The sequence below is a fragment of the Vigna unguiculata genome, chromosome 2 (assembly GCF_037176805.1).
Source record: "Vigna unguiculata cultivar grain cowpea cultivar isolate G323 ecotype 2 chromosome 2, ASM3717680v1, whole genome shotgun sequence".
NCBI classification, from domain to species: Eukaryota; Viridiplantae; Streptophyta; class Magnoliopsida; order Fabales; family Fabaceae; genus Vigna; species Vigna unguiculata.
The window spans coordinates 28,113,460-28,140,227 of NC_140793.1; the positions used below are offsets into that span (position 1 = coordinate 28,113,460).

At 30.2% G+C, this 26,768-nt stretch overlaps 2 protein-coding genes across 3 annotated transcripts; one reads left to right on the forward strand and one right to left on the reverse strand.

The window, feature by feature from the left end:
• Nucleotides 1-7,363: 7,363 nt before the first annotated feature.
• On the reverse strand, nt 7,364-9,887 carry LOC114169516 (transcription factor MYC2-like). The gene has a single exon (XM_028054703.2). The coding sequence runs from the start codon at nt 9,692-9,694 to the stop codon at nt 7,730-7,732; it is 1,965 nt and encodes a 654-aa protein (XP_027910504.1). The 5' UTR covers nt 9,695-9,887; the 3' UTR covers nt 7,364-7,729.
• Nucleotides 9,888-23,178: 13,291 nt separating this feature from the next.
• Nucleotides 23,179-26,763, forward strand: LOC114174737 (putative ADP-ribosylation factor GTPase-activating protein AGD9). Of its 2 annotated transcripts, XM_085670149.1 has the most exons (7): nt 23,180-23,571; nt 23,651-23,769; nt 23,868-24,297; nt 24,473-24,724; nt 25,844-25,966; nt 26,312-26,416; nt 26,515-26,763. In XM_085670149.1, exons 1-7 carry the CDS (start codon nt 23,503-23,505, stop codon nt 26,620-26,622), a joined length of 1,206 nt encoding a protein of 401 aa, XP_085526275.1. In that variant the 5' UTR covers nt 23,180-23,502; the 3' UTR covers nt 26,623-26,763. The 2 variants fall into 2 exon arrangements, with proteins under 2 accessions (XP_085526274.1, XP_085526275.1); XM_085670148.1 differs by having other exon boundaries at nt 23,179-23,769.
• Nucleotides 26,764-26,768: the final 5 nt, after the last annotated feature.

Consider the following 26,768-nt stretch of genomic DNA (forward strand, 5'->3'; position numbering starts at 1 on the left):
CATCAATGGTGAATGTTACCTATTTATAGATAATTACTTATCAAATTCTAACAAAAATAATAGATTACAAATATTATTATTGATAAAACAATTTAATGTATCTTTAGAATTTAAAAAATGAGAGATTTTAAATTTATTTCTAATAATTTTTTTGAAGGCAATGATCATGTAATTTTATTTATCATGACATGAAAAGTAATAAAGATGAGTGTTGATTGAGCGAAGGAGAGATTTTCAACAAATATTTTAAGAGTATCAAAATACAGATGTATAAAATTTTAGAGATATCAAATATATTAAAAATATATTTAAATTAAAAAATAATTTAAATTATATACTAATTTATATAAATATATATAATTAGGGGATAAGGTCTTCATGTGTCATTATGAAAGTTGATCTCTTGATTAAACGCTTACCATCAGATAAAAACTATCAATTAGGATACAATTGTTTTTAGATTAAATTATTTTATTAGTCTCCATTTTTCGTAAAAAAATTTCAAATAGGTTTCATTTTTTTGTCTCAATTAGGTCCATGTTTTAAAAAATTTGTTACAATTAGGTTATTTTCATTAATAGATTAACTACGTTAATTATGTGTCACATATCAGCACGTGATTTTTTTATTTTTTTTTCTTTTAATTACCTCGAATTTTTCCAAAATAGAAAGCTAATGGAGAAAAAAAAAATAAAGAGACTTACTTTATATATTTTTTTTTAAAAAAATTGAGACAAATAAAATAATTTATTTATTTTTATTTAAAAGCTTAACTGTTCAAATTCGATTGTAATTCTATTCATTTAACTTCCACCACATGAATATTGATGTCTCATGTAACAATAGAGGATAGTTATTTTATAGCCAACTCCGAAATCATCATATTATTAAAAAAATGTGGCTAAAACTTGATTTTGATATTAAAGAATATAAGTGGAATGTAGCAGGAAGACAAGAACAGGTATGAATCAGTTTTCCATGGGTCCATGGGATGTCAGCACTGTAATGACAAAACCAACTTGTTTGTGGATTTTATTGAGCTGTTGTTAAAACAAATACTTAATTAAGTGCCACATTTGGTGGCATGTCATATGCTCTGCTCCACTTCTTTAATTTAGAATCAATTCTTCTCCAATAAACGGTTTCTTTCAAATCAATCATTCATTATACAAAACTAATTTTTGATGTGATGTAAATTACACAGGTTCAATGTTTTAATTCTCCGGTTAAAAAAGTTATTTTCAGTCCACTTTTTTAAATTTGCTCAAAATTCACGTGTTATCATGGAAATTTTAAATTATTTGCGGAGATTCTTAGATAGTCTTTGATGTATTTTGAAGTATAATACAAGTAAAATGTTATATAGCACAAGTATAATACAACTTGAAGTAATCTATTCACGATATAAATTTTTAGGGTTAAATATGTTTTTGTCCCTTAACTCTGAATTTTGAAATTAGTTTGTTTTAAAATTTTAGACAAATTTAGTCTTTTTTCTTTCGAAATACGTGAATTTAGTTTTTTTAATTAAACTTTGTTAGTTTTATTTGATGTTTCGTACGCACTTCACGATTGTATTTGAGTTGTTTATACTATTTGACACATTTTTGTTTTAATGTTAAGTCAAATACTAATATGAAACACGCTTAAAATGTCAAATAAACTTAGCAAAATTTGATTAAAATGACTAAATTTGCGTATTTCAAAAAATGAAAACTAAATTGGTTTAAAGTTTTGAAATGGATTAATTCTAAAATTTACTGAAAATCAAGGGATAAAAACATATTTAACCCTAAATTTTAACATATCATAAGAATGAAGATGTAAATATATAATAATTATTAACCAATATTAAAGTAACTTATTTGATATCTAATTATAACAAATATATAATAAAATATATAATTGAAAAACTATTTAACGCTTATGTAATCTATAAAAAAAAAATACAATTACAGTTCTCTTAATAATTGTGGGTATGTCTTACCGGGACATTATATTACACTCTATTTTTTATCATTTTTATAAATAGTCAATATGATACACACAACATAAATTAATGTTTCACGCTAATATAAAAAATCTAAAAATTATTATCATTACTTAAATTAAAAATTACCATTATTATTTTCTTAATAATGGAATTCTCCAATCTCTCCTTAAATTATAAGTCAAGTAACCAAATATCAATATTTGATTGAATGTAAATATGTAAAAATATAAATGATTTTAATTACTTTAATCTTCTGCTCTTTTGAGTTTCAAGTTTATTAATACAGAAGTCTCTAAACTTATTTATGATGTGTATCCATAGACTTATTTAAAACATCAAAATGAAATATATTTTTAAATAGACTAAGTGGGTGTTTAGAATTTTGATGAACGTGTCATATAAATCATTAGGTATAGTTTTCGCAAATATCATATAAAACTTTATATGAATTTTAGTGTGAATTATTTCCAAGCACGCTAAATATGCCGTGACAAACTTAAACAAAAGCCTAACTAATTTGGCCAACTTCCATAGGAAATTAGCTATACACACATTAATTAGATTTAGACTTATTAATTGTTCTCTGAATATTTATAGAGGATTTGATAAAATCGATCGACACTTTTGACCATTAATTATAATATTATGTATAAAAAAATCAGGTTGTCTATCATACGGAAAAATATTAAGATTTCTATTTTTCAATTTATTGTTTATTTACCTTATTAATCTTTTTTATTTTACATGAGATTGTTTTTTTAATCCTTCATGTTTATTATTCTATCAAATGTGTACTCATAGACTAGATTTGGATTTAATATGAATGTAAAGGGTAGTCATTTGAATTCTTGTCGGTTGTTCTTCTTTTTGTGCTTTGTCATCTACACTCTACAGTCCATCATTTAGTGATTTTATTTAAATAATTAAGGTTTCTCAAAATTTTATTCACATTAAACATTGAACAACTCTTATTACGTACTAGTTATTAAAGAGCCATGTGTTGATGCTTTCAACACATGGAAGCACCTAACCAGAAATTCAAGTTATGTATCACACATGAAGAATGTATATAATTATATAACCCTATTTTCGCAATACAATTTCTCCTATGAGAATTTATTTGGTCTACTAAATTGCAACTGAAGTCTTATTCTTTGTTCCATGTATTTAATTTTGAAAATAGTGAGACTTGTACAGAAATTTCAATTTCAATTAAGAATAAAGAGTGTATATTAAAAATAGTTAATTTGAAAGTATAAGCATTCCTTTAATAATAAATATCTAATCATTTAATAAATGTCTTATTAGTTGTTGTGGTAGTCTCATATCCAACTTGTTTTAGTCTAACTAATTTGTGTTAGATTGCAACAGATAGGATTTTTTAAGAAATTGATTAAAAAGAGTTTACTTAACCTAATTTGTTTTCTAAAACTAATTGATTGATTTTTCTTTTTGGAAAGTGAAATTACCAAATTTGGAGTTGATAAGTTGTTTATATTTATAGATATATTAACATTGTCTCTCTCATCTAATCTATTGTTTCTTAATTACTTTTTATATATTTTTTAACTAAAGAAACTCATTTAAATTATTAATTGAACTCGAGGATTTAATTTACTAGAAAAAGTAAATAGATGGGTTCATAACTATTAGTACTAATTTGATTCATTTAAATATTTTAATTTAGTCATATTTGTATTTAATGTGAGATGTTTAATATATTTTCTTCTTACATTCAGGACATCAAGCGTGAAAATAAAAATAATCTAATAAGAGACAAAACGGTAAATCCAACGAACTTAGTTAAGATAAACTTGTTGTAAAATCTGACAAGAAGACGAATTATATGATTTTTTGATATGTGTAGAATCATCGCCCTTAAAGATTTACCTGCGTTGTATGTGCAAATTCTTCGGGATATAACAGAAACTTTTTAGATATTTCCAAGGATTCAGAATTGGCAAGAAGGATCCCAATCTTTAGCAATGAATAACCCCCTTCATTCATAGACAAATATTTGTTGTGGGGTGAACAAGTCAAAGGATGGTCACTTTTTGAAAACAAGCAAATGCACAGTTTAAACTCACTCCTAAAATGTGGGGTACCTTTAACTTTGAAATACAATAATTTACAACAACCCCCACATATATCAAAAAGTTAAAGGATAGAAAGAATAAAAGTAGAAAATTTCTGGGTCTCATAAAATATGTAATGCATTAGAGTTGGTATAACAAGTTATATGAATCAATCATATATTGATAAACTTAACACACATAATAGTTTATGTAAATGGTTATATGAACCAAAGAAACTTTATGTGTGTTAGTGGTTTATCAATCGAAATACACCCCCCCCCCCCCCCCCAATTCTTGTTCGTATTGTTATGTTGTGCTTATTAGGTTATGCACATGAGTGCTTACAAATCATGTCAAAATCTTATACAAACAACCTCTCTCGACACTCATATAAATGATTTCATCAAGTGTATGCTACAAATCATACACCACCCGTAAGTGATATGAAAATCACAAAAAACTTTGTTTAAACTAAAATCATCACCCTAAATAGAATTCTAATTACAAAGTTTAACCTCTCAATAATGCAGTCTCTAGTACTTTCACATACACACACTATAAAAATGGACTTAGTTGATTTAAAATAAATTTAGTGTTATTAGAACTAACAAGTGACTTATTTTTAACCATATAAACTTTATTCACATAATCTCCACTCACTAAGGTGGGATTATCATCACTCATTTGTTTCCAAATGACTTAAGTCTCATTTCCTTCGATGTTTCTAAGATCATGTTTCTTATCTTATCAATAATTCAATCAATCATTAGATCTATCAGTGATAAGATCGGTCTTTGAATCTATAACCACACAACTCCAAATTTTAGCGTTAAGAAGCATGAGACTTTGTAATTCAGCCATATTATATTCCACCGGTAATCAAATGGACCATTGTGCCTATCACACAATTTGCTATTCGACTCCAAATTCAGAATAGTCGGAATGTTAATTTGCATTATTGTGGTGTACGTTGCAAATGCCTACCAGATTATCACATAACTTCTATTCTTTATAATAATTAGTCACTGGACACTTTTTCTAGCTTTGTGTTTGCTCACATGTGATAATCAACTTTATAATAATTGTGGTGGCACTACCCATTGATTGCATGCACTCGATAATCTTAAAAGTGGTATTGGGACAATTCTCATCAAGTCATTACACTTGAAAGATTTCCTGGTGATGTAATCCGACATTAGTCTTTGTGCAAATGCCTCCGATTGGAGAAGACCATGATAAACACAGAAAACAATAATGTACCTGAATTTTTATCTTGGTCATTTTCTGTCCTACTTGTAATGTTATATTTTATGGTCACTGTGTTTATAATATTAACATATTGTAACCTGCTCTTACCAGTTCAACTAACTTTAATCATTCAGCTTGGATCAACACAAACCAAATTGAACCCCACATAAATTAAATATGATACACCTCAATCTCATCATATTAAATGAACAAAAAAGGGAAAAAACGAAGCACCTCAATTTTCTCCGGAACACGCAATCTTTTGCATCAGCTAATGAAAATTTCCCTTGCTTGACAATGGCATCTATTCATTTATAATCCTGAAAGATAAATTAATTTAGTAATCAAATGGTGAGAACATTTGTATTTTTGTGTGTATTTCACTGAACATTGATGAGGATAGCTTATCTTTCCATTTTTCTGCAGACAGCTACCACTATCTACTTCCCATCCTCCCCTAGCATATCTCTACATTCTACTCCTTCAATTTTAATATATAATGTTTTAAAATTAATAATTTTTTTTTATATACCTAATTCCAAAATTTGTCACTAGGAAACTTACTAATGGGAAAAATGATACAAAATGTACACTAGTTTTTTTAAAATATTTGGTATGATAGGAGTGGCTTAAATTGAAACCCTAGAAGTTTGGTAGAACTCATGATGATTTAAGAAATTTTGGAAAATTAATTATTAGAAGGAAGAAACATAAAGGAACCCATTGCTGAGTTGTTATTCCAACCCTTCAAAACCAACTGTACAATTCCAATGATAGACGTATAGCGGTTCGGTTGTTGAGTATCCATACGGAATTGTATCATGCATCTTGTCTCTGTTTGGTTTTGTCAAAGCCAGATGGATAACTTTTTGCTTCAACGTTTTGTACACTTGTGTTCAAAAAGCATTTATCACTTTTTTTCCCTTTTCTAGGTCATCAAAAGGAAATCCTGGATTTTACAACTATTCCAATATCATTACCAAAGAACTGTAAAATTTACAGTTGTGAAGTGTGTTTTAAGTTAAGTTGGGATGGATTTATTTGCTTGTTTAAGTTGAGAATTCCATAATTACTACACATACAATTCAATTGAATGGAACAATAACTTATAACAGTTAAAGCTTCTCGGATGTTTAGAAGTAGTAAGTTTTACTTAAAAATATATTTTTATCCAATTCTGCTTGTATCCCATGATTCCTGAAATGCCAAAAAGTTGAACTGTGCACAAGTACATACCCATACTGCTATAAACCCCATTTATAACCATTTAAGTTTAACATAGCAAAAATAGTTGCTAAATGAAACAAATTCCATGTTTTTTAATGCAGCTTAAGAGAAAGAGTCATTCATTTGGGTCTCTTTCTAAGGGTGAACTTCTGGCTATTCCCGTGCATTAGCACCGATTCAGATTCCACAAACACATATATGTCATAGCCTCGTACACAGACAACTTGGGACTAAAGTAGCATTCGATACCCATTTATTCCCCTCGATTCTACCATGCATGTCGGTAGACATTTTCATTGTCAAAGTTGGTAGTAGGGTCAGAACATTAGTTAGCAGAATACCTGATCAGGAAAATCGCTAACCAGATGGAAAAAAATAAGAGAGGATCTAATACAGCGCGAGCAAGTCAAAAACTTCAAAACGTAGCATAGATGTAGACGCTCAAAAAGAAAAGACAGAGAAGCACGACCTTATTTCTGTTGGTATGCATTTTTCACATGGCTTAAAGGAACATCAACTCAAAGCTGCAGGGAAATTTTGGTTCCAATGACAACCAAGCTATCAAAAGCTATCAGCTCAATCACACCCATCAACACAAAATTCACCTTGTTCCCATGATAGATCAAACAGCAAAAGCACAACGACTCCATGATATCAACAAAAATTAAAATATTCTTCAAAACACTGTAAAAGGTAGACATGCTCTCTTGAAAAAGAATAGCTTTAACTTACGATCTCTTGAAAAAGGCCGAAACAAACAACCAAAAACTGGAATGGCAGCCATGACCGGGAGTGAAACTCGTAAGATGAAGAATAAGAATATTGAGAACTTGCATGATGTTCGTTCACATTTATGATTATTAATATATACATGATCTAGACAGTAAAAATACCCTATTTTACTTGGCTCCTATCTCCACTCCTCCACCCACAGATTTGGTGAGAATTGTGCCTAGCTGGTTCTACAACTCCATGAAGCTTCCCAACTTGATTATCTCAAAATTCATACTGAGCTACTACCCAAAAAGAAAAGACATTATCATTATTTTACAGAAACAGCTACCGGGAAGGCTTAAAATATCCCAGAGCAGCACAACTTACACAGAGCTAGCTAGCTAGCTAACATGCATAACCACAATTCATATAATCTCAACTCAACTCAACGCCGCAAAGTGCACACCCGTTATCATCGTACATCCCCAACCTTAGCCGACAGGGCCGAACGAAGCTGCTCCTGCGTGTAAAACCTACTCCCCATCTTCACCGTCGCTTGCTGGATCATCAAATCGTTAACTACCGACACGCTGGCGTGGTGAACGTCCAAGTCCAACTCCATCAGCGCCGCCATCAACCTCGCCGCGGGGTGGTTCTTCTTGCTGCATTGGATCCTTATCATCGCGTCCCATCCAATAATCTTAACGTCGATGTCCAAGTCAATCAACGCCTGATTCGACGACTTAATGTTACTATTACCCGCGTGTTTCATATGATTAGAAGAAACGTTGTCGCTTGATTTCTCGAGTTCCTTCTTCACTCCTTCAAGTTGCTTCTGCAACCCATCTTTATCTGATTCCAGAGTTTGAAGCTTGGACTTCAGCTCCGTTATGTAAGATATTGCATCACCGAGAAGCGACGCTTTGTCCATCTTGGACACGTTGGGAACCACAGCACGAAGCGCGTAGAACCTCTGATTCAGTTTCTCCCTCCTCTGCCTCTCCGCTTCCACGTGGTTCAACGGTTCCTCTCTTCCGTTCGCCGGCTTCCGCCCTCTCTTCCGGGGACGCTTCTCCGGCTCCACAACAGGGTCCTTTACCACTGACGCTTCCAGATCCGAGTGGTCGGAATCGCCGCCACCGGCAGACTTCAAATTAGTGGCCGGAAGAATCGCGCGGGAGGTGAACGAAAGCATTCCGTCGTCGTTGCTGCCTCGCGAATTCGGTGACCTTCGCTTCCCGTTGTTGTTATTGTTGTTATCATCCGCAACAGCAACAAACGGTGATTGACCAGAGAAGAAATTTGAATTTGAATTGGAATTACCATTGACGCCCCCGCCCCCGCCCCCGCCGCCGTAAGAGGTTCTCTTGCTATCGCTGAAGCTGAGAATCTCGCAGGATTCGGGCTTCAAGGAATTCTGATTGTTAGTATTGGCACTCTTGGGGTCAAAACCGTACTCAGAGAAGTTCAATTCTCTGGAGAACACGCTCTGGTTCTGTGGAACAGCGTGGATAGAGCTTGGGGTTTCGGTTAAGGTACTGGAACCGGGGGTTTGAATAGAACTCTCCAACTGCATCGTCTTTGAAATCCCGTGAGTACTGTTATGAGGGGGAACAGAAACGGATACAGAAGGGGTAGCTGCGACAGTGTTAATGGAATCCCTAACTTCAGGATCGTTGAGCCAGAGCGTGGAGGGGTCGTTTTCTCCTTGATCGGCGCTGTTAGCAGGCCAAGAAGAACCCATATCGAAGTTGTTGTTGCTAAAATTGAAGAGCACCTTGACCTTGTTCATCAGATCCGGGTTCTGGTAAATTAACTCGGTAGACCCCAGCTCAACGACGCCGTTTGCGGAGGGTATGCAGACTAGGGTTTGGAGGCCAAAGACTTGTCCTTGGCGGGCTCTCTCGCAGGGGGAGGCGGAGAGGCGGTCGCAGCCGGTGACCCAGACGGGGTTGGAATTGAAGAAGGCCTGGCCGGGCAAGCCGGCGCCGTTGACGAAGGACTGGGTCATGGAGACAAGGAAGAACCACTCGGTGTCTGTGACCTCCTCGTCTACGTCGTCGGAGGCGGTGGCGGAAGAGCCGGAGATGAGGGAGTTGAGCTCGCGGAGGACCTTCTTGCGGTGGTCCTGCTCGGCGGCGGAGGTGGCTTTAGCTTTGGCCTTGGCCTTGGCCTTGTCATCGTCGCCTTTGTAGTAACCGTCGCCCCAGCCAAGGAGCGTAGAGCCTGAATAGTCGTAAGAGGACTGCCAAAAGATAGCGTAGGTCCAGCTCTCCCTGGCGCCCTCGATGAGGGCCTGGAGGCGGTGCTGGAGCGTGTCCTGGTTGAAGACGGCGGCGGATTGCGGCGGCGCTGGTGGAGGCCATATGGAGGAGAGATCGGAGGAGGACATGAAAGCCTCCATAACAGAGGAGTTATCGTCCGTCCAGAGATTCATCCACTCGCTGACGCTGAGTTGTTGTTGATGATGTTGGTGATGGAGTAGTAGTGATTGGGGTTTGGCGTTTGGAGAATTGAAATTGGGTTGGATTGAGAAGGCAGAAGTGGAGAGAAAAAAGGAAGAGAAAAGGGGATAAACACAGAAAGCTAGCTGCTACCCAACAAGAGAGAATGCATTTGGGTTTCGAATTTATTTGGAGTGCATTTAGGGTGAATTTTAGTAGTGTTTCGTTTCGAGAGGACTAACTGAGAGTGAGCAAGTGCGAGCCTTCCGCGAAACCCAAACGCCCACACCGAGTTTTTCGTAAACACGCCGCGTTCTTTTTTACTGCTTTAATATAAATTTATTTACTAATTATTTTTTTTATTATTAATACATAATTCTTCCACACTATTAACTTCTTTTAAAGTAATTTCTTTAAACAAGTTATATCGAATTACCAAATTCAAATACTCCCTTATCATTACACCACCAAACTTAAAGATAGTGTTGTTTTAAGAGCTATGAGTCTTAAATGCGTATCCTATGGATTACTTTTATATCAAAATACTTTTATTTAAAAGAGAGTTTTAGAAAAAAAAATATTACATATAAGGATAATTTTAAAAAATTAATACATATTTATTGTTATCAATTGAATTAGCATTGTTTAACCCCGATGAATTAAGCAACTGAGTCTTATATTTAATAATAACTGAAGTATTAAAATATATTTCAATCTAATTTTAGACAAGTGTTATCTTAATGAATATTAAAAAACACCTGGTTAAGAGGTTTAATATCTTTCATTAAATAATCTTAGTTGATAAATAGTAAATATTAATTATATTTACCACAATAAACATTTTATTTTATCTGTACGGAAATAATTTTAAAGAATTTAAGATTATAGTTGTATAACAAAAAGAATAGTGGGGGGTGGGGTAAAGTAGGACCTGCTTCATCTTGATTTTCACAATTATTTTTGTTTTGTCTTGTTTTTCTTATAATTTTGTGGACGACACAAAAGTCTGCATTCCACCTGTAAATTGTCTTTCTCTCTGGTGCTTCGTGGGATTGACAACCCACACATCAATTCAAAAGTGATGTGGCTTTAAAACCATATAATAATAATATATTAAAAAAATATCTCCATCACATATATATCTTTTATATTTTATTTTACCTTTGTATTTTAAAAATAAAAGATATATATATATATATATTTCTATATTACTTTTAATTATATTTTATAATTGAAAAAGTAAACAGAAATAATTCAAATGATATATATATATATATATATATAGGACGTAACTCATTTTACTTAAGAGTGTAACACAAGTCTCAGCGTCACTTTTGTGACCTGGCCTACTTGGTCTCTACCCATGAACAATTGATACAACTTGCAACAATCTCCCCCTCAATAATTGTCCTACTAAGAATTCTACTTGGATTATGACTTGACCCACCTGGCCTCCGTCACGGGACAAATTGTGCAACTTACAACAATTAATGTTGGGCTGATAAAAATAATATGTCTTGAAAAGTCTCACATCGCTTAGGATAATGGATTCTAAGTCCATGATGTTTTTTGCCCGGATTCAAAGAAACTCCAAGCTTGTATTTGACTATTCTTTCTCTTTCTTATTTCTTATACTCTTGTAATAAGAACGTTGTGTGAGTGTAATTGGGGTCAAAGGACATGAGAGAGTTGTTTATATGTTTTCTTGTGTTTATTTTATTTCAGCAGCTTTAAAGAATTCAACAACTTCTACAAAGATTAAGGCATTGTTAGACATTATGTTGTCCTTATGCTTCACAAAATAATAGGGTAACTAAAAGGATGAATAACATCCCATTAGAGAGAGCAAGGAGTATATTGTCTTGTTCTAGATTGGATTAAAAACATTAGATTGAGATTTTCCAGCACAACATCCTTCTTTGGCAATCAATCTTCATATACAACTAATGGTTTCAATACTCCTATATTAAGGTGTGATTTGGTAAACCAATAAATTGTTTGATGTTAAAGGTGTTTTGTTGTTCAATATAATAATATCTCGAAAACAATGGTGTTCCTGCGGAGAACAAATAAGAGATGTCAGACATAAGTGTTACCTTACTTCAATCCGCAATCTTCTCAGTAGGCTTCCTTCCAGTTGACATATATTATCTGCTGGTGTCTCGGCTTGGACCAATTTGAACCCAAGAGGGGTTACCTGTGGAGAAGGCTACGACGCTCAAGTCAACAAAGAATTCTCAAGAAAGTCAAATCTCGTGATTAAGGGATTAATGAATGTGTACCTTTAATTCGTGAGATCCATGTATATTTATAGATTATTTATGTCTAACCACGTCGTAGGTTGGGCTTTTGATTGGCCCACAGATGGGCCCAGGCCCTACAGTTTGATTATTGTGGGCCCTAAGGGCCTGGTTAGTAGTGTTTTAGGTCTATCAAGTTCTTGTTTGATTTTCTTAAGTTAGCGGCTTAGGCCGCTTACTCTCGCTTGTTCAACATACATGATGATTGTTTGCATCCTTGAGGGGTTATGTAGGCGGATCTCATGGTTATAGTTAGGTTAGGCCGCCTAGGTGTAGTACACCAGTCCCCCAGCCTGTGTCGGTGTATCTATAGCGGCAAAGGATGAGAAGTGTTGGTGTGTTGTGTTAGGCCGCCTAGGTGTAGTATACCAGTCCCCCAACCTTTAAGTGTGATGAACAGTGTTAAGGCTTGGAATATAAATAGGTTTGTGGGAGGTGGAGGGGTGGCAAATGTCAGAGGTCTTTTGCGCGTACAATAAAAGTGTAACCTATTTTACTAAACATTTTTATAAAGATAGTAGTTGAAACTACATAACTTAGCAAACAAATAAATCAAATATCCAAACTATTAAAACATTATTAAACACATTCAAATAAATTAATTGTCAACCTACATTATTATAAGTAATAAGAGATTATAATAAAAAAATTGTGAAAATTTATATGAAAAACTAATAAAGCATTGGATCAACTCACCTTCAATCTGGCTCAAACATGTTTAACTTGTATGTTAAGTGATTCAAGTTCAATTTGACTTACATTTAAAAATCACTCTATTTTTTCAACCCAACTCAGCTCAAACTCGTGGTGGACAAGGTCAGTTCACATGTTATAACTCATTTTGGCATCTCCAATGGATTGAAAGTGAAATTATTCAAACTCTTACTATTGTACATAAATAGTAATTTGTGAGTACGAATGTGACTTTTGATGAATGTTCTCTGCTAAGTTGTGAAGAAAGTTCAAGTCCAAAAAGTGATTCAAAATGTGAAGAACATTAAAACATTTCAACATTCTCTTGTTATGGTTAAGAGTAATTACATTGGTAGCTATAAAAGTCAAAAACAATATAATGTTGATTCTTATATTACTTCTTTGATGTGACATAAATGATCACTATGAGAAAATATTTCGTAACAATCAATATTAGTGGTAAAAAGTTGTTAGTCAGTATAGTGATCAATCTATATACAAATTTACAAAATAAAAAATTATTGGTTACTAAAATATTCACTATTATAAATAAAAATTTATAATTGGTCACTATTAATTAGAGACTAATTTAGAAATGAATTCCTTTGGTAGCAGAAACCTTATTAGCTAATGTTTAGTGACTAATTTTCTTTGGTTGCTAAATTTTATAAACAAAATTAGAGACCAATTATAATTTTTTATTCATAATGGTATTATTTTAATAACCAATAATTTTGTTAGATTATAAATTGGTATCTAAATTGATCACTATAATGACGAATAACTTTTGATCTATAAAATTAGTTGTTAATGAGACATTTTCGTATGGTAGATTATAGTAATATATTTTTAGTAAATAAGTTCATAAATGTTCTTCTTTCATAAATTTTGAAAGATATATAACACAAATTACTACAATGTTTCATAATTTTCATTATAAGAAAGAAGAAGAGATGAAAGAGACTGAATTGTCAAAAAATATCATATACAAAAAAGAAAATGAGAAATATAAAAAAAAATTGAAAAAATAAATAGAACTATAGAAAGAAAATTGTAAGTAATGGAAATTAAATTAAAATAAAATTGAATTTTTTATTTATAATAAAAAGTAAAATTTAACTGAATTTATTATTATAATTATTATACATATTTTCTTATATTAATTTTGGATAGATGGATATATTAATTATTGTTGTTGCTATTATTAGTGTTATTAATATAAGTGATGTTGGTTTAGTGAAAATTGTATAATTAAGTCATAGAAAACAAATTAAAATTAGTCCACATACAAGGCATAAGGGAATTTACTGCTTGCAGACAAGGAAAAAAAAACATTTTTTCAAATTGAAATGAGGACATTTTCGTTATTTTGCATAAAATGAACAGGAAACACTCTTGAATCTTGGCATAATGAACGGATGCATCTACCTCCCTCTCACGGAAATTTGCACTCTCAAATTTTTTCACAATCATAGATCCAAACGGAAGTGTTAATTGCAAATTCATCCTTCCACAACAACATAGACGGTACCACCATGACTAGAAACAAACATACCCTTTAAGAGTGAGAGTGTGTGTCGTAACTTATAATTCTCCTTATACCAACACACCTTTTGAAAGTTCTCTCTAGGTTTGGGTTACCCTAGGTTTTACAGGTTTTTTTTTAGGGTTTGGCATGAATTTAGTTTCCTGTTTGATGATGGAGACATGGGGTCTCCTTTTAGAATTCTATCTTCATGGTATGCCTCTACTTTGGTATGATCTCTTTGGTATACAATTAATATAATTACAGCATCCAAGTTAAGAATTTATTTTACTTTACTTCAATTTTATATGAACAGACAGTAATTGGGTATGAAATTATTATATAATTAATTGTTTTAATAATTTTTTTTCTAAAATTAAAAAAAACACTTATGGAATATTTATAAAGCATATATGATTGAATATTCTATAGAAACATTGATTCCACAATTATTTTATCCAAGTTCCATCAGGAAAAGGTTGGCCATGACAAATAAAAGGTGGGGTCGTAATCTACCAATAAATAAGAATAGTCATCTCCAAATAGTCTCTCTCAAACACAAAAATAAAAAAAAATAAAAAATCTTTTTTATTCTCACATGTTTGGGTGAAAAACTAAAATTAGGAGCAGAAAAAAGAATGATGAAAAAGGACTTGACAAAGAAAAAGTTAGGGTCTTGGTAGTATTGTAGTAAACTGTTGTATTAAAAAAAAACTTATTTGCATACTAATATATATATATATATATATATATATATATATATATATGACTAAATAAGTAGACAATTTTTTCAAAGATTCATTTATGTAAAAATTTTCATCTTAGTTGATGCACTCATTTATTTTAGTTTAAATCAGAACGAAGAAAGCCACGGATAAAAAGAATATGGCTAAAAAATAAAAAATTTAAATAACAAAAAAATAAAATGTTAAAACTTGTTTTGGATAAAGAAATTTAGAAAAAACATATACAAACTTTTTAAAAATGTCACCTGCACAAAAAATATACTAAAATGAAAATAAATTATAGTTTTTATATATATTAGTGTACAGACACGCGTTATCATGTCTATGTGTACATATTTTTTTAATATACGTAATATCATATTAATAGGTAATGATAATGTAATGTTATTAAGTTAATATATAAAATAAAATTATATATATTTATTAAAAATAAAGTGAAATATATAAGAAAAGATGAGAGAATAACGTTGATAAATAGAAAAAAAGAAAATAGTAGAGATAAATGATTTTATAAAAAAAATTGTAAAAGCAACGATCAATTTTCAAAAATTTAATAAATAATTATATTTTAAAGGGTAAAATTGATATTTTGAAATATAGACACAAAAGAGGAAATCTCTTTATATATTACTAGCGTCCACACAGGCGCGATATAACGTCTGTGTGTACGCAATTTTTAGATATGAATGATTGTATGTTAATAGGTGATAATAGTGTAATATTATTAAGTTAATATATAAAATAAATTTGTATTTATTAAAAATAAAGTGAAATGAATAGAGAAATTAATTGTTGATGAATAAAAAAAAGATAAACAGTTTTATAGAAAATAAGTAAAAATAACCATTAATTTTAAAAAATTTAATAAATAATTATATTGTAAAGGATAAAATTGGTATTATGAAATAAAGAGGGAACCATCTTTATATATTGTTATAGATTATAGATTAAACAAAAATTGGGCGACAAAATCATTTCATAATCAAGAAAATATATATATATATATATATATATATATATATATATATATATATATATATATATATTATGTTTTAATAACTTTATATTTTATTATTAATCATCAAAATCTTATAAATATATGCTTTATATTTTCATGAAATAAATAATTAAATAAATAGTTTTGGTATTTTGTGAAAATATTTTAATTAATTTTTATTTCGAAATACACTTTTTATGATTTCTAATGATTTTTTATTTTAATTTATATTTATATTTATATTTTTTAAATTACTTTTTATATTAAACTATTTTATAATTTTTTAGTTGGTTTCATTAATTAATTTTTTTTTTAATTCCACACCTTCTTACTTTCTCAAATCTATCTCCCATCTAGTGCTTATTTGTTCTGTTTCTTTTTCTTTTACTTCCTAAATTTCCTTTATAGTTTTGTAAGTTTTAAAATTTCAATATATCACCTAAAAGGATTTTATTGTAGCTTTGAGACTTGAACAGAAATCTGGAAGACGTCCCAGAAAATTATTTAGTTCATGAATCAAACAACACTTTAATACTAATCACTGTATATACCTAAAAAATTGAAGTTGTATTATTACACAATATAAATTTATATTTTTTTAGATAAACTCCAAATAATTTCATAAGTATTTTTATGAAAAAAGTAAAGTAAAAAATAATAGTTTTTTTCACAATTAGTTCAATTTATTCACAAAAATAATAATTAAGATTTTGTTATTTTTTTTCTCTGATGTTTATTAAATTTTATTTGATTTTGTGAGTAAAGAGGAAAGAGTAAGGAATAGGATCCGGTACCAACGAGTATCCATAAATGGGTAGTTGTGAAGAGGATGAACACTCAAAATGGCATAAGCGTGACGCACAGTGTCAGACACAGTCTCACACTGACTTAAAGAGGCCAATCATTTCTCACTTTTAATTACACGCAAATTTGAAAAAAAAAAAACACACACACACACACAGCTGCACCCACGCACCTCACGTGTTTCATATTTTCACCCCCCTTCCCTTTATTCTCATCTTGCACGCGGAACATCTTCTTAATTTCTTTTATTATATTAAGTTGTTTTCAGCCGCCGCGTGTGTTCCATTCCGTTGCCAAAAGTCAAAGCATTCCAACTTGGCGGTGCTGTGCCCAATGAATGTGGACTTCTCCGTACACTTTCTCTTTCTTCTCGTTTCCTCAAACTTCAAACCACACGCATTAGTTGCCCCGTCACTTCACGCCTCCCAACACACCCCATAATATATAATAATATAAAAATAATACATAATTTCAGATATTTCTTCATTTCTACGAATCCTCATACTTCACACCAATTATTTAATATCTTAATCCATCTTATCGTTAACATAATCTAACACTAAGCTATTTTGTTTTAATAAATTATTGTCTAAGACCAGTTTATGACTGGAATTATTCCATGCAGTATCCATGTTTTAATTGTGTTCCATTCTTACACAGTCGATGATCATCAGCAGCATTAAGAAAGTAAATAAATAGAAAGGTTAAAAAGGTTGTCTTTCTGTGTAGCTGAGTCACCATTTTCTGTAGTTACTACTATAATATAAAACTATTAAAATTTACTGTTTCTGTACTTGTATTATTTTTCTAAATAATCTGAAACTTTCAAAGAAGACAGTTGCACCAATTATGCAAAATATCCACTTTTGGATCGTCATTTTCTTTCAGACATGAGTGTCTGGAGGTCTGTCTTCTAAATCCAAGTTTGATGCTTGAGTCATGTGTGTTTGTTGCTATACCATAACATGATTAAAGTTTTAAGGTTTGATTTGTTTAAGATTCTACACTAACCAAAGATAAAATATTTATAGTATAATTGAATGAAAATATATTTTATAAATCAATAATATAAGATTGAATAAGACTTATAGTCCACTTTTTAACACCATATCACAATTATGAGTTAGAGTATATACTACTAGTGAGTTTTTGTTTGTTTAGTTTACTGTCTCATCTATTATCGAAATATTTGTTATTTGTTAAGATTTATCATATCACTCATTATCGAACTATCCATTAATATCTAATTTTATACTTAATATCATATGATTCAGTACAAGAAGAGTATGTTGATCGAAAATTTCACATTAAGTATAAATAAAACGATTTTGTAATATATATATATATATATATATATATATATATATGTGTGTGTGTGTGATCCTTATTATAAAATTAAGACTTTTTTATATATAAACTAATACATAAAAAAAAAAAAAACTAAGACAAAAACAATAAAAAGGTACGAGTGGACGGTGTCGATTAGAAATAGTACATTGAGGGTGAGGGGTGATATTGCATGTCTCCCACGTTTGAGTTAGTAGGAACATATGGGGAAGAGGTTGATGTAGCAGGGTGAAGTTGAAGAGAGAAAGTAACACAAAATTTGGGTCAACCACGTGAAGGGTGCTGATGGTTCCCTACAATGTGTTAAAAAATGCGACCCCGCGTAAGACTTAGTGGTCACTAACTACACACTACATTTTTTTTTTTCATATAAAAAGAAACACACAAACTAATCAATTTTCTTTGTCCCTGAAAATAGTTTTGCCATGTTTTTGACATCATATTACCTCTTCTTCAACTTTAGAAATAATAAACAAGAAAAAAGGGTACACTTGAAAAAAAAATGAATTGATTAATTATTGTTAAAGGTAAAAAATACAATGTGGTACTTTTATAACAGATCTACGTCAAGTTCGAACCGAGTAAGACATTTTGAGAAAGTGCACGGGCGAAGGGAACCGTGACATGGCTTAATGCACGTGACCTTTTGAGTAAAAATATAAATAATATTTTTTTGTTTGAATTAAATTTGTTATAGTGTATCAAAATCATATTTTTTTTATTAAGCATGTTTTGATACGTGTAAAAATTAATGAAATTATGAAAATATAAATTTATACTTTAGTTAAAATCTTTATAATTTTTTTTATAAATAAGTATTTAAAATGATACATACATTACATAATAATATAAAAAAAATTGCAATTCTTAATCATCCTATTTAAGCTGATAATACAATGAAGCTACCTATAATTTAAAATTCTTATAATAAAATATCTTTTAAATAGGCTTTCATGTAATACAGGCTAAATCTTTAAGAAAATGTCTATAACAAGTAATTGACCAGATTCATGCATTGTTTATTTAAAACATGTCGAACTTAGGTATACTAAAATTTGACTCCGTTTCTTCTGTTTTTCACCAGTAGTTATAACAACCAAAATGCTAGAAATAAAATATGGTAAATCTCACGCCTAAAACTTAATTAATCCTTCTCTTAATTTAAAGTGTTCAAGCAATGGTAGCATTAAATGTTTCATTTAAATAAACTATAAAGCTTTCTTGAAGGGAAAGCGATCCACGTGAGTTTAAAATTCTAACTTAAAAATTGCAGTCTTAATTAAAAAAAAAAAAAACTAAAATATTTCTCTCGTTATTTTTTTTAATTATGTTCATAAATTTGTAGTAATTAATAGTAACAAATTTAGACATAAATATAATGATATATTTGCACACCCCTCAACAAAATTATATTTCTTTGATATAATTTATGTGATATTTAATTATTGTTGTTACTACTATGAAGTAAGACATTGTTCTAAGAAGCCTATTGTTAGATTTAATAGAAGAAGTTTTATTGATAAGATACAACACTAATGAGACCTATACAATCAGTTTATGGGTCTTTATTTTTATATAGTGTTCTATTTTTTTATTTTTAGCAAATGTGAGACTTAGACTCATATTTGAATTCCTAACAATCTTTCCTTCAAGAGTGAATTCTTTCAACCAACATTGGTATTTCTCTCTCTTGAGCTAATCGAGTACCCCTTTTTTTGTATCGCCGTTATTCTTAACGGGACTCACTTACCTAATCCACTATCATAAAGATTTTTGATACAAGATCTCGTTTAAATCGGTTACTACACGAACCTGACTCTGATAATCTAAAGGAACTAATTGTCCTATGATTATAAGTTACTATGCTTCTTGCGTCTCCCCAACAAACCTTGGTTAACACCTATATCATAATAAGAAAAAAAAGTCCAATCTGACACATTGCCATGAACGAAACAATGCATAAAAAGTGGTGTAAGGAAGGAAAAAGGGCTAAAAGATGTGATTAGTGAGATTTGACACTAAATTGTTTGGGAAATGGTGGTTAGTGAAGATAAAGAGTGATAATAAAGTTAGATAATATGTGAAATGTGAAAGAGATGTTTGAGGAGGTGAGTCAAGATGAGTCGATAATGGCGATGTGTGGTGCGCAGTTAGACACGTGGACCCCCACGTTCTTCACGCATTCAATTCTGTCGCTACTTAAACCATCAACTTCTCCTCCAACCTCCTTCATTAATACTCTTAATTATCCCTCTTACTTAAATTAAGCCTCATAATTTTTAATATTAATGCTTCTCTGTTTCAAATCCAAGTCATTTTTTAGTGAAGATTTTCTTTCTAATTGTTTTTTTTTTCAAATAAAATTGACTCAAAACGTAGTGCGGAATTTATTCCATTCCATTTCATGGTTTGTGCTAATGATAGTGATATCGTTGCTGTCTTCTCAACAAGGACTGCACAGATTTCAATTGATTCATGTCTAAAAAATATAAAGAATAATTTCTTGTAGAAAAAATACATTAACAAATAAGTCCCAATGTAGAACACACAATAAATTTAAAATGTAATTTAATCCCTGAAATACTAATCAGAAAGTTTCTTATGACAGATAACTTCTCATATTTCCCATACACCTAAAAAATTATTAAATTATGGCCACAATATGTAAATCAAATTTTCATTTTTATACTTTTTATATATTATACAAATTTTAGGTGAATATCTAATTGAAAAGAATAACTCTATATAACAGGTATGACATATGAAATGTTAGGTCCAAAGATTTGCAGCATAACGTAAACCACAAATATACAGCATCAAGTGTAAATACGTGGATTCAGATGTATCACCAAAAATATGCTATTAAAGTACAATCACATTATTTTTTTCAATTACATTTGATACAAGGACAATATCACTACGGTGGGTGTCATCTAAATAGACGCAATGAAAGTGCAAAACATGTCTTTTCTAGCTTAAGAGAGGACCAGACATGTTAACTAACATCAATTGTGTGGCTCAGCTTCACTGGATCCAAACTGTTTTAGATTAAATTGTGATTTTAGTTTTTTATGTTAAAAAATTAATTTTAGTTCCTTTCTTATTTCATATATGTTTATTTCTTTTTGTTTTTAATTAATTAAATATTTCAATTAAAAGAGCACACTTACTTCAAATTATCCACTTTTAACTTTTAGTTTTTACCTGATTTTGTAATTCATAGCCAAATGATAACTTAACTTGGGTACTAAACACGCCTAATATTTTAATATTTCACTTTAAGGCGTTTACAATTTGCCCAATAAGCTGGAGGACGCTCGCTCACTGCTCGTAATATTTTTTTTTTTTTACTGATCAACGACTAAAAAACAAAACAGGTCCGAGAAATTAGGCCCATGTCCAATAAAGAGCAAGCTAATGCCTAACATGACACAGACTTATATGCCTGCTACTTACGGTTTTTTTTTTTCAATAGGTATAAGCGTTTTGGTGTTTAGGTAAGTTGTGTTTGTTCTTGGGTCTTTCTTTCTGCACCTTTAAAATTTCTTCTACACCTCCCAACAAAAGTTTAAATAAAAAAATATCCTTTGACCATTTATGTAAAGTCACACACATCACACCTAAAAAATTATTTTCCAATGTTGACTTCTGGTGAAGAATATTTCTGAAAGTCAAAATATATAATCGGAAGTCGACTTCCAAAAGTCAAAATATATAACTCAAAATCGACTTTCGAAAGTCAAAATATATTATCAGAAGTTGACTTTTGGAAGTCAAAATATATTATCAGAAATCGACTTTCGGAAGTTAAAATACATTATTGAAAATCGATTTTCGGAAGTCAAGATATATTACCGGAGTCAAAATTAAATTAAAAAAATTAATTTTTCGTTTTTTTATTTAAAATTTAATAATATTTTATTTTTATTTACTTTTATATGTCTATTTATTTTTTCAGTAAAAATAAAATTATATATATTATTTTATTTTTCAAATATATATTAAAAAATATGAAAACATAAAAAATAAATAAAATAAAAAATAATAAACTAAAAAAAATATTTAGAAAACATAAACTTTAAATAAAATTAAAAATAGTTAAAACAAAATTAATATATTTTTAATATAAAGTTTAAGTATTTTTAATTTAATTTATTTTTTAATTATTTTTAATATATATTTAAAAAATAAAAAATAAGATATATATATATATATTAAACTAAAAAATAAAATTTAAAATCAAAACTTTAAATTAAAAAAATTAAATGAAAGAGAAAGAATATATACATATATATATATATATATATATTGGAAGTCGACTTTGGTAATATATTTTAACTTCTGGAAGTTAATTTTCAGTAATATATTTTGACTTTCGAAAGTTGACTTTGAATAATATATTTTGACTTTTGAAAATTGACTTAGGATTATATATTTTTGGGATGTGATGTCATGAACTTAAATGGTCAAAAGATATTTTTGAGATTTGAAAAAATGATCGAAGATATAGAAGAAATTTTTGCTGTGCAGAAAGAAAGATCCTTTGTTCTTTTATTAAGCTCAATAAAAAAAACCAGCCCGTCAATAAACACAATCTTCAATTTGTTTGCAGAAAAGTTGAGGAGAAAAATTCAAGGAAAAACTAGGAGTGTTCAAAATTTTCAAGATTAATTCAATTGTGTGAAAACTAAATTTGATTCAAAGAACATTTTGCCTGAACTGCATTGATCTGTAAAGCGACAGTTTTGTTAGAATTTTTAAAATATTAAATAAAAGAATATAACACTAACATATTAGGTGAATGTAAGAAGATACTAAAATTATTTGAAAATAATTTTGAGAAAACGTTGTATTTCATTTTTATCATTTCTTTTCTTCTAATTTAAGATTTTAAAGTCAACTCATTTATAAAGTAGAAGGTGAATGGTAGAAACAAAAACAACTATTTTAAAGTTAACTTAACTCCTTCTCTAAAAAGTAATTTAATAGACATTACACTATAAATTCTTTATCACTAAATAATTAAAAATAAACATGACATACAAAAATACCTGAGTCCGAGTTTAAAAGGGACAGCATTTGACACTATAACAAGTTGGTGGACTCAAATAAAACCAAGAGAATACAGAAATTCCATGTCATTTTCTGATTAAAAAAAAGAAGACATAATGAAAGATTTAGTTTTTAACAAAGAAGAAGAAGAAGGAATGACTATAAAAGATGATTGGTTATTTTTGCTCAAAGGAGGAACGTGCTTTCATTCACCAAAACCAAGCAACCCCGTTTACTTGAGAAAGTCACAACCCCCAATTAATTCATTCCATAAATAAACTACTTATCTAAATACCCATTTCCGTTCCCATTTTCTTCATTTCTCTTTCACGTTCCCATGGCCTCGGATGCTTCCTACGACAAGAACAATGTGTTTCGGAAACTCAAGGCAAAGTCTGAAAACAAGGTTAATAATCATCATCCATGTCTTTTCTTATTCCTCATGTGTGTTTCTACTTCACATCCTTCTCTGCATTTTGTTTCAGATGTGTTTCGATTGTAATGCCAAAAATCCAACTTGGGCCTCCGTCACCTATGGGATCTTCCTCTGCATCGATTGTTCCGCTGCACATCGTAGTCTCGGTGTCCATGTCAGTTTTGTCAGGCAAGTTAATGTACATGGATTGTCGTTTTTGCATCTAACGGACATACAATACAACGTTAAAGGGAATTAAGAACATTGATTATGTGTTTGTTTTGTAGATCTACAAACTTAGACATGTGGACTCCAGAGCAATTGAAAACCATGAGCCTGGGAGGAAACAACCGTGCGCGAAATTTCTTTAAGCAGCATGGTTGGACTGATGGTGGTAAAATAGAGGCAAAATATACATCGAGAGGTGCAGAGTTATACAGACAAATTCTTTCTAAGGAAGTAGCAAAAAGTATGACAGATAAGGAGGTAGATTCGCCATCATCACCTACTGCTTCTCCGTTTGAACAAGTTGTTGAAGGAATTTCTCAAGTAAAGACTAATGAATCACCAAATGCTTCGCAAAGTCCTGGGATTCCAGAGAGCCCTTCTTCGCCCAAAGCTTCACACACAACAGTTTCTAATACTGTCAAAAAACCTGTTTCTGTTAAGAAAACAAAAAAAGCTGCGGGACTTGGTGCTAGAAAGCTTTCTGGAAAGGTATACTTTTTATTTGCATTTACATTTCAATAAGGATAATGATATTTTGATTGTTTATTCATATTTCAGGGTTCGTGTTTGTGTGTCTGTGTCGTATTCGTGTACGTACTTCATGGGTTTTATATAATTTGAAAATGTGTTTTTTCTTATTTAAAATTATGCCTATGATACACAGTCATGTGAGTCTCTGTATGAGCAAAAGCCAGAAGAACCACCAACAGCAGCAAAGAAGCATACACTTTCAGGGTCTTCATCTACATCTCGATTTGAGTATGTAGAAAATGACCAATCATTTGATTTGAATTCTAAAGCTAAGGCTCGCTTAGTAAGGCATGTATCCTTGCCAGAGTCATCAAGCGTCTTTGCAGACTTCGTAATGGATAACGGTTCTCCAAAGGAATTTGGGTCAAATTCATCAAAAGACAAAGTAAGACATTCTTAGAAAACTTAACTTTTAGCTACAAAGAATATTTGGTTTGATCTATATAATTTATTTTTTCTCATAACACTTGCATGCATTATCATAAGTATTACTACTAGGAACAATGATACTATGACTTCCATTTTTTGATTTACATTATTTATTCTTTGACGCAACTGAATGTGAACCATTGATTAATGTATCATTATCCTTTTTTATGAAAGAATCAATAATTCATACTAAGTCACTTTAAAAAATAAAAATAAAGGACACGAAGAAAAAAATAGGAGTCATGGTGTAATTTTTCTATTATTAGTGTTGTTTGTTTAATTATAATATTATATTTTTTATTTTATCATGTACATTGTATATGGTAAAACTTTAGGTAAGATTGGAAAACGGCACCATCTACATTTTTTTAAATGTCTTTAACATTTTATTCCTAATTTAGTGTTTTTTATTTTGTTTTGATATTTTTTTTACTTGTTTTAGTCTTATAATATTTTATTATATTGAGTTAACCCCTTTAAAAGTATTTTAGATGGACAAGAAACAATTAATCTACTTTTTATAGGGACAAAAACAATAAATAAAATGTGCTTTAGAGAGACCATGAAATAAAATGGAGAAAGACTAACAAAATAAATTTTGTACTAACAAAAAGTTAAAAAAATGATAAAAACCAAAATATGACCATTCTATAGGGACAAAAACCTATTTAAAGCATCATATTTTATTTTTGGAATCTATAATTTTGATTACACATCAAACATTAACATTTACCTCAAATATTATGACATTGAAGGAAATTACACTCTTCAATGTCCATAAACGCATTATACTTCTTTACTCTCATAAACATTTAGTAATTTTTGTGGACTCTAATTTCATTGAATTTATGACAAAAAACCATATTGAATTTTAGTAACTAAAATATTTTATGTTTAAGGATATATTGTGTTTATAATGCATGATCCCATGACATATCCCGTAGACACTAAATATAATTTTTGTATAAGTATCTCATTTTATCTCAAAGCCATGATTAATGTTCGTATATATTTTTTGGTTATTTTCATTTTAATTCGTTTCTTATGTTTTGTCTTGGATTATCACCCTTACTAGATTGAGGAGTCCAATGAAGCAAGAAGGAAATTCTCAAATGCTAGATCAATTTCTTCCTCTCAGTTTTTTGGAAATCAAAACAAAGATGCAAATGATTCAAAAGTTATCCTGTCAAAATTTTCAGTAAGTGTCTCTATTATAATGAATGATTGAAACATCGTCTGAAATTGTTAGAAAAATTAATTGTGAGTTTAAATTTTATATTCGATAGAAATGAAAAAATTGAACATTTAAAAAACAAAACTTACAAAATATTTTTTTTTTTAAGTTTTAGATAAAAATTGATATCAATTCCTTATACATGTTCCATTGTTTTTAAATTTCCATATCTAACTCGAAATATTCATCACAATTTAGATAAAACATGAACATTTATTCCGCTGACATGGAAATGGAACAAAATTAGATAATTTATTTTTCATTTCTTTCATCTTTTAAACGTCATAATGGATACTCTTGTATTTTCAGTCTTCAACTTCCATTTCTAGTGCTGATCTTTTTGGTAACTCGAGAAACAACTCTTCCAATAATGATGCTGATGCTAATGACCTCCTTAATCGACTATCTTTCCGTGTATGTTTTCTGGATTTATAAACTTTATTGTTCATGTCACTAATAATGTTTCTTATGTTCACATCACATATTTCTCTTCTTTTTGTGCTATTTTGTAGGCTTATGAAGACATTTCTTCTCTGAAAAATATTGCTGGTGAGACTGGAAAGAAACTCAGTTTCTTGGCCTCCAATCTGATAACAGATATTCAAGATAGAATAATCTAAGAGTATAAGTTTTGTATATAAACTATCCATTAAATTTGGTGTAGGTGACAACCACCTATGTATCAAATGTAATTATTGTACAACATATAACAATTAAATATTTTTTAACAAGGTGTTTTACATCATTAATGAGGAATTATTTCCAA

Excerpts from the sequence above, each read along its gene's own strand:
- LOC114169516 (XM_028054703.2), bottom strand. The coding sequence starts at position 9,694 with ATGAATCTCTGGACGGACGATAACTCCTCTGTTATGGAGGCTTTCATG.
- LOC114174737 (XM_085670148.1), top strand. The coding sequence starts at position 23,513 with ATGCTTCCTACGACAAGAACAATGTGTTTCGGAAACTCAAGGCAAAGT. Across the intron at positions 25,967-26,311 it reads TTATCCTGTCAAAATTTTCA|TCTTCAACTTCCATTTCTAG; the intron begins GTAAGTGTCTCT and ends TTGTATTTTCAG. Across the intron at positions 26,417-26,514 it reads TTAATCGACTATCTTTCCGT|GCTTATGAAGACATTTCTTC; the intron begins GTATGTTTTCTG and ends GCTATTTTGTAG.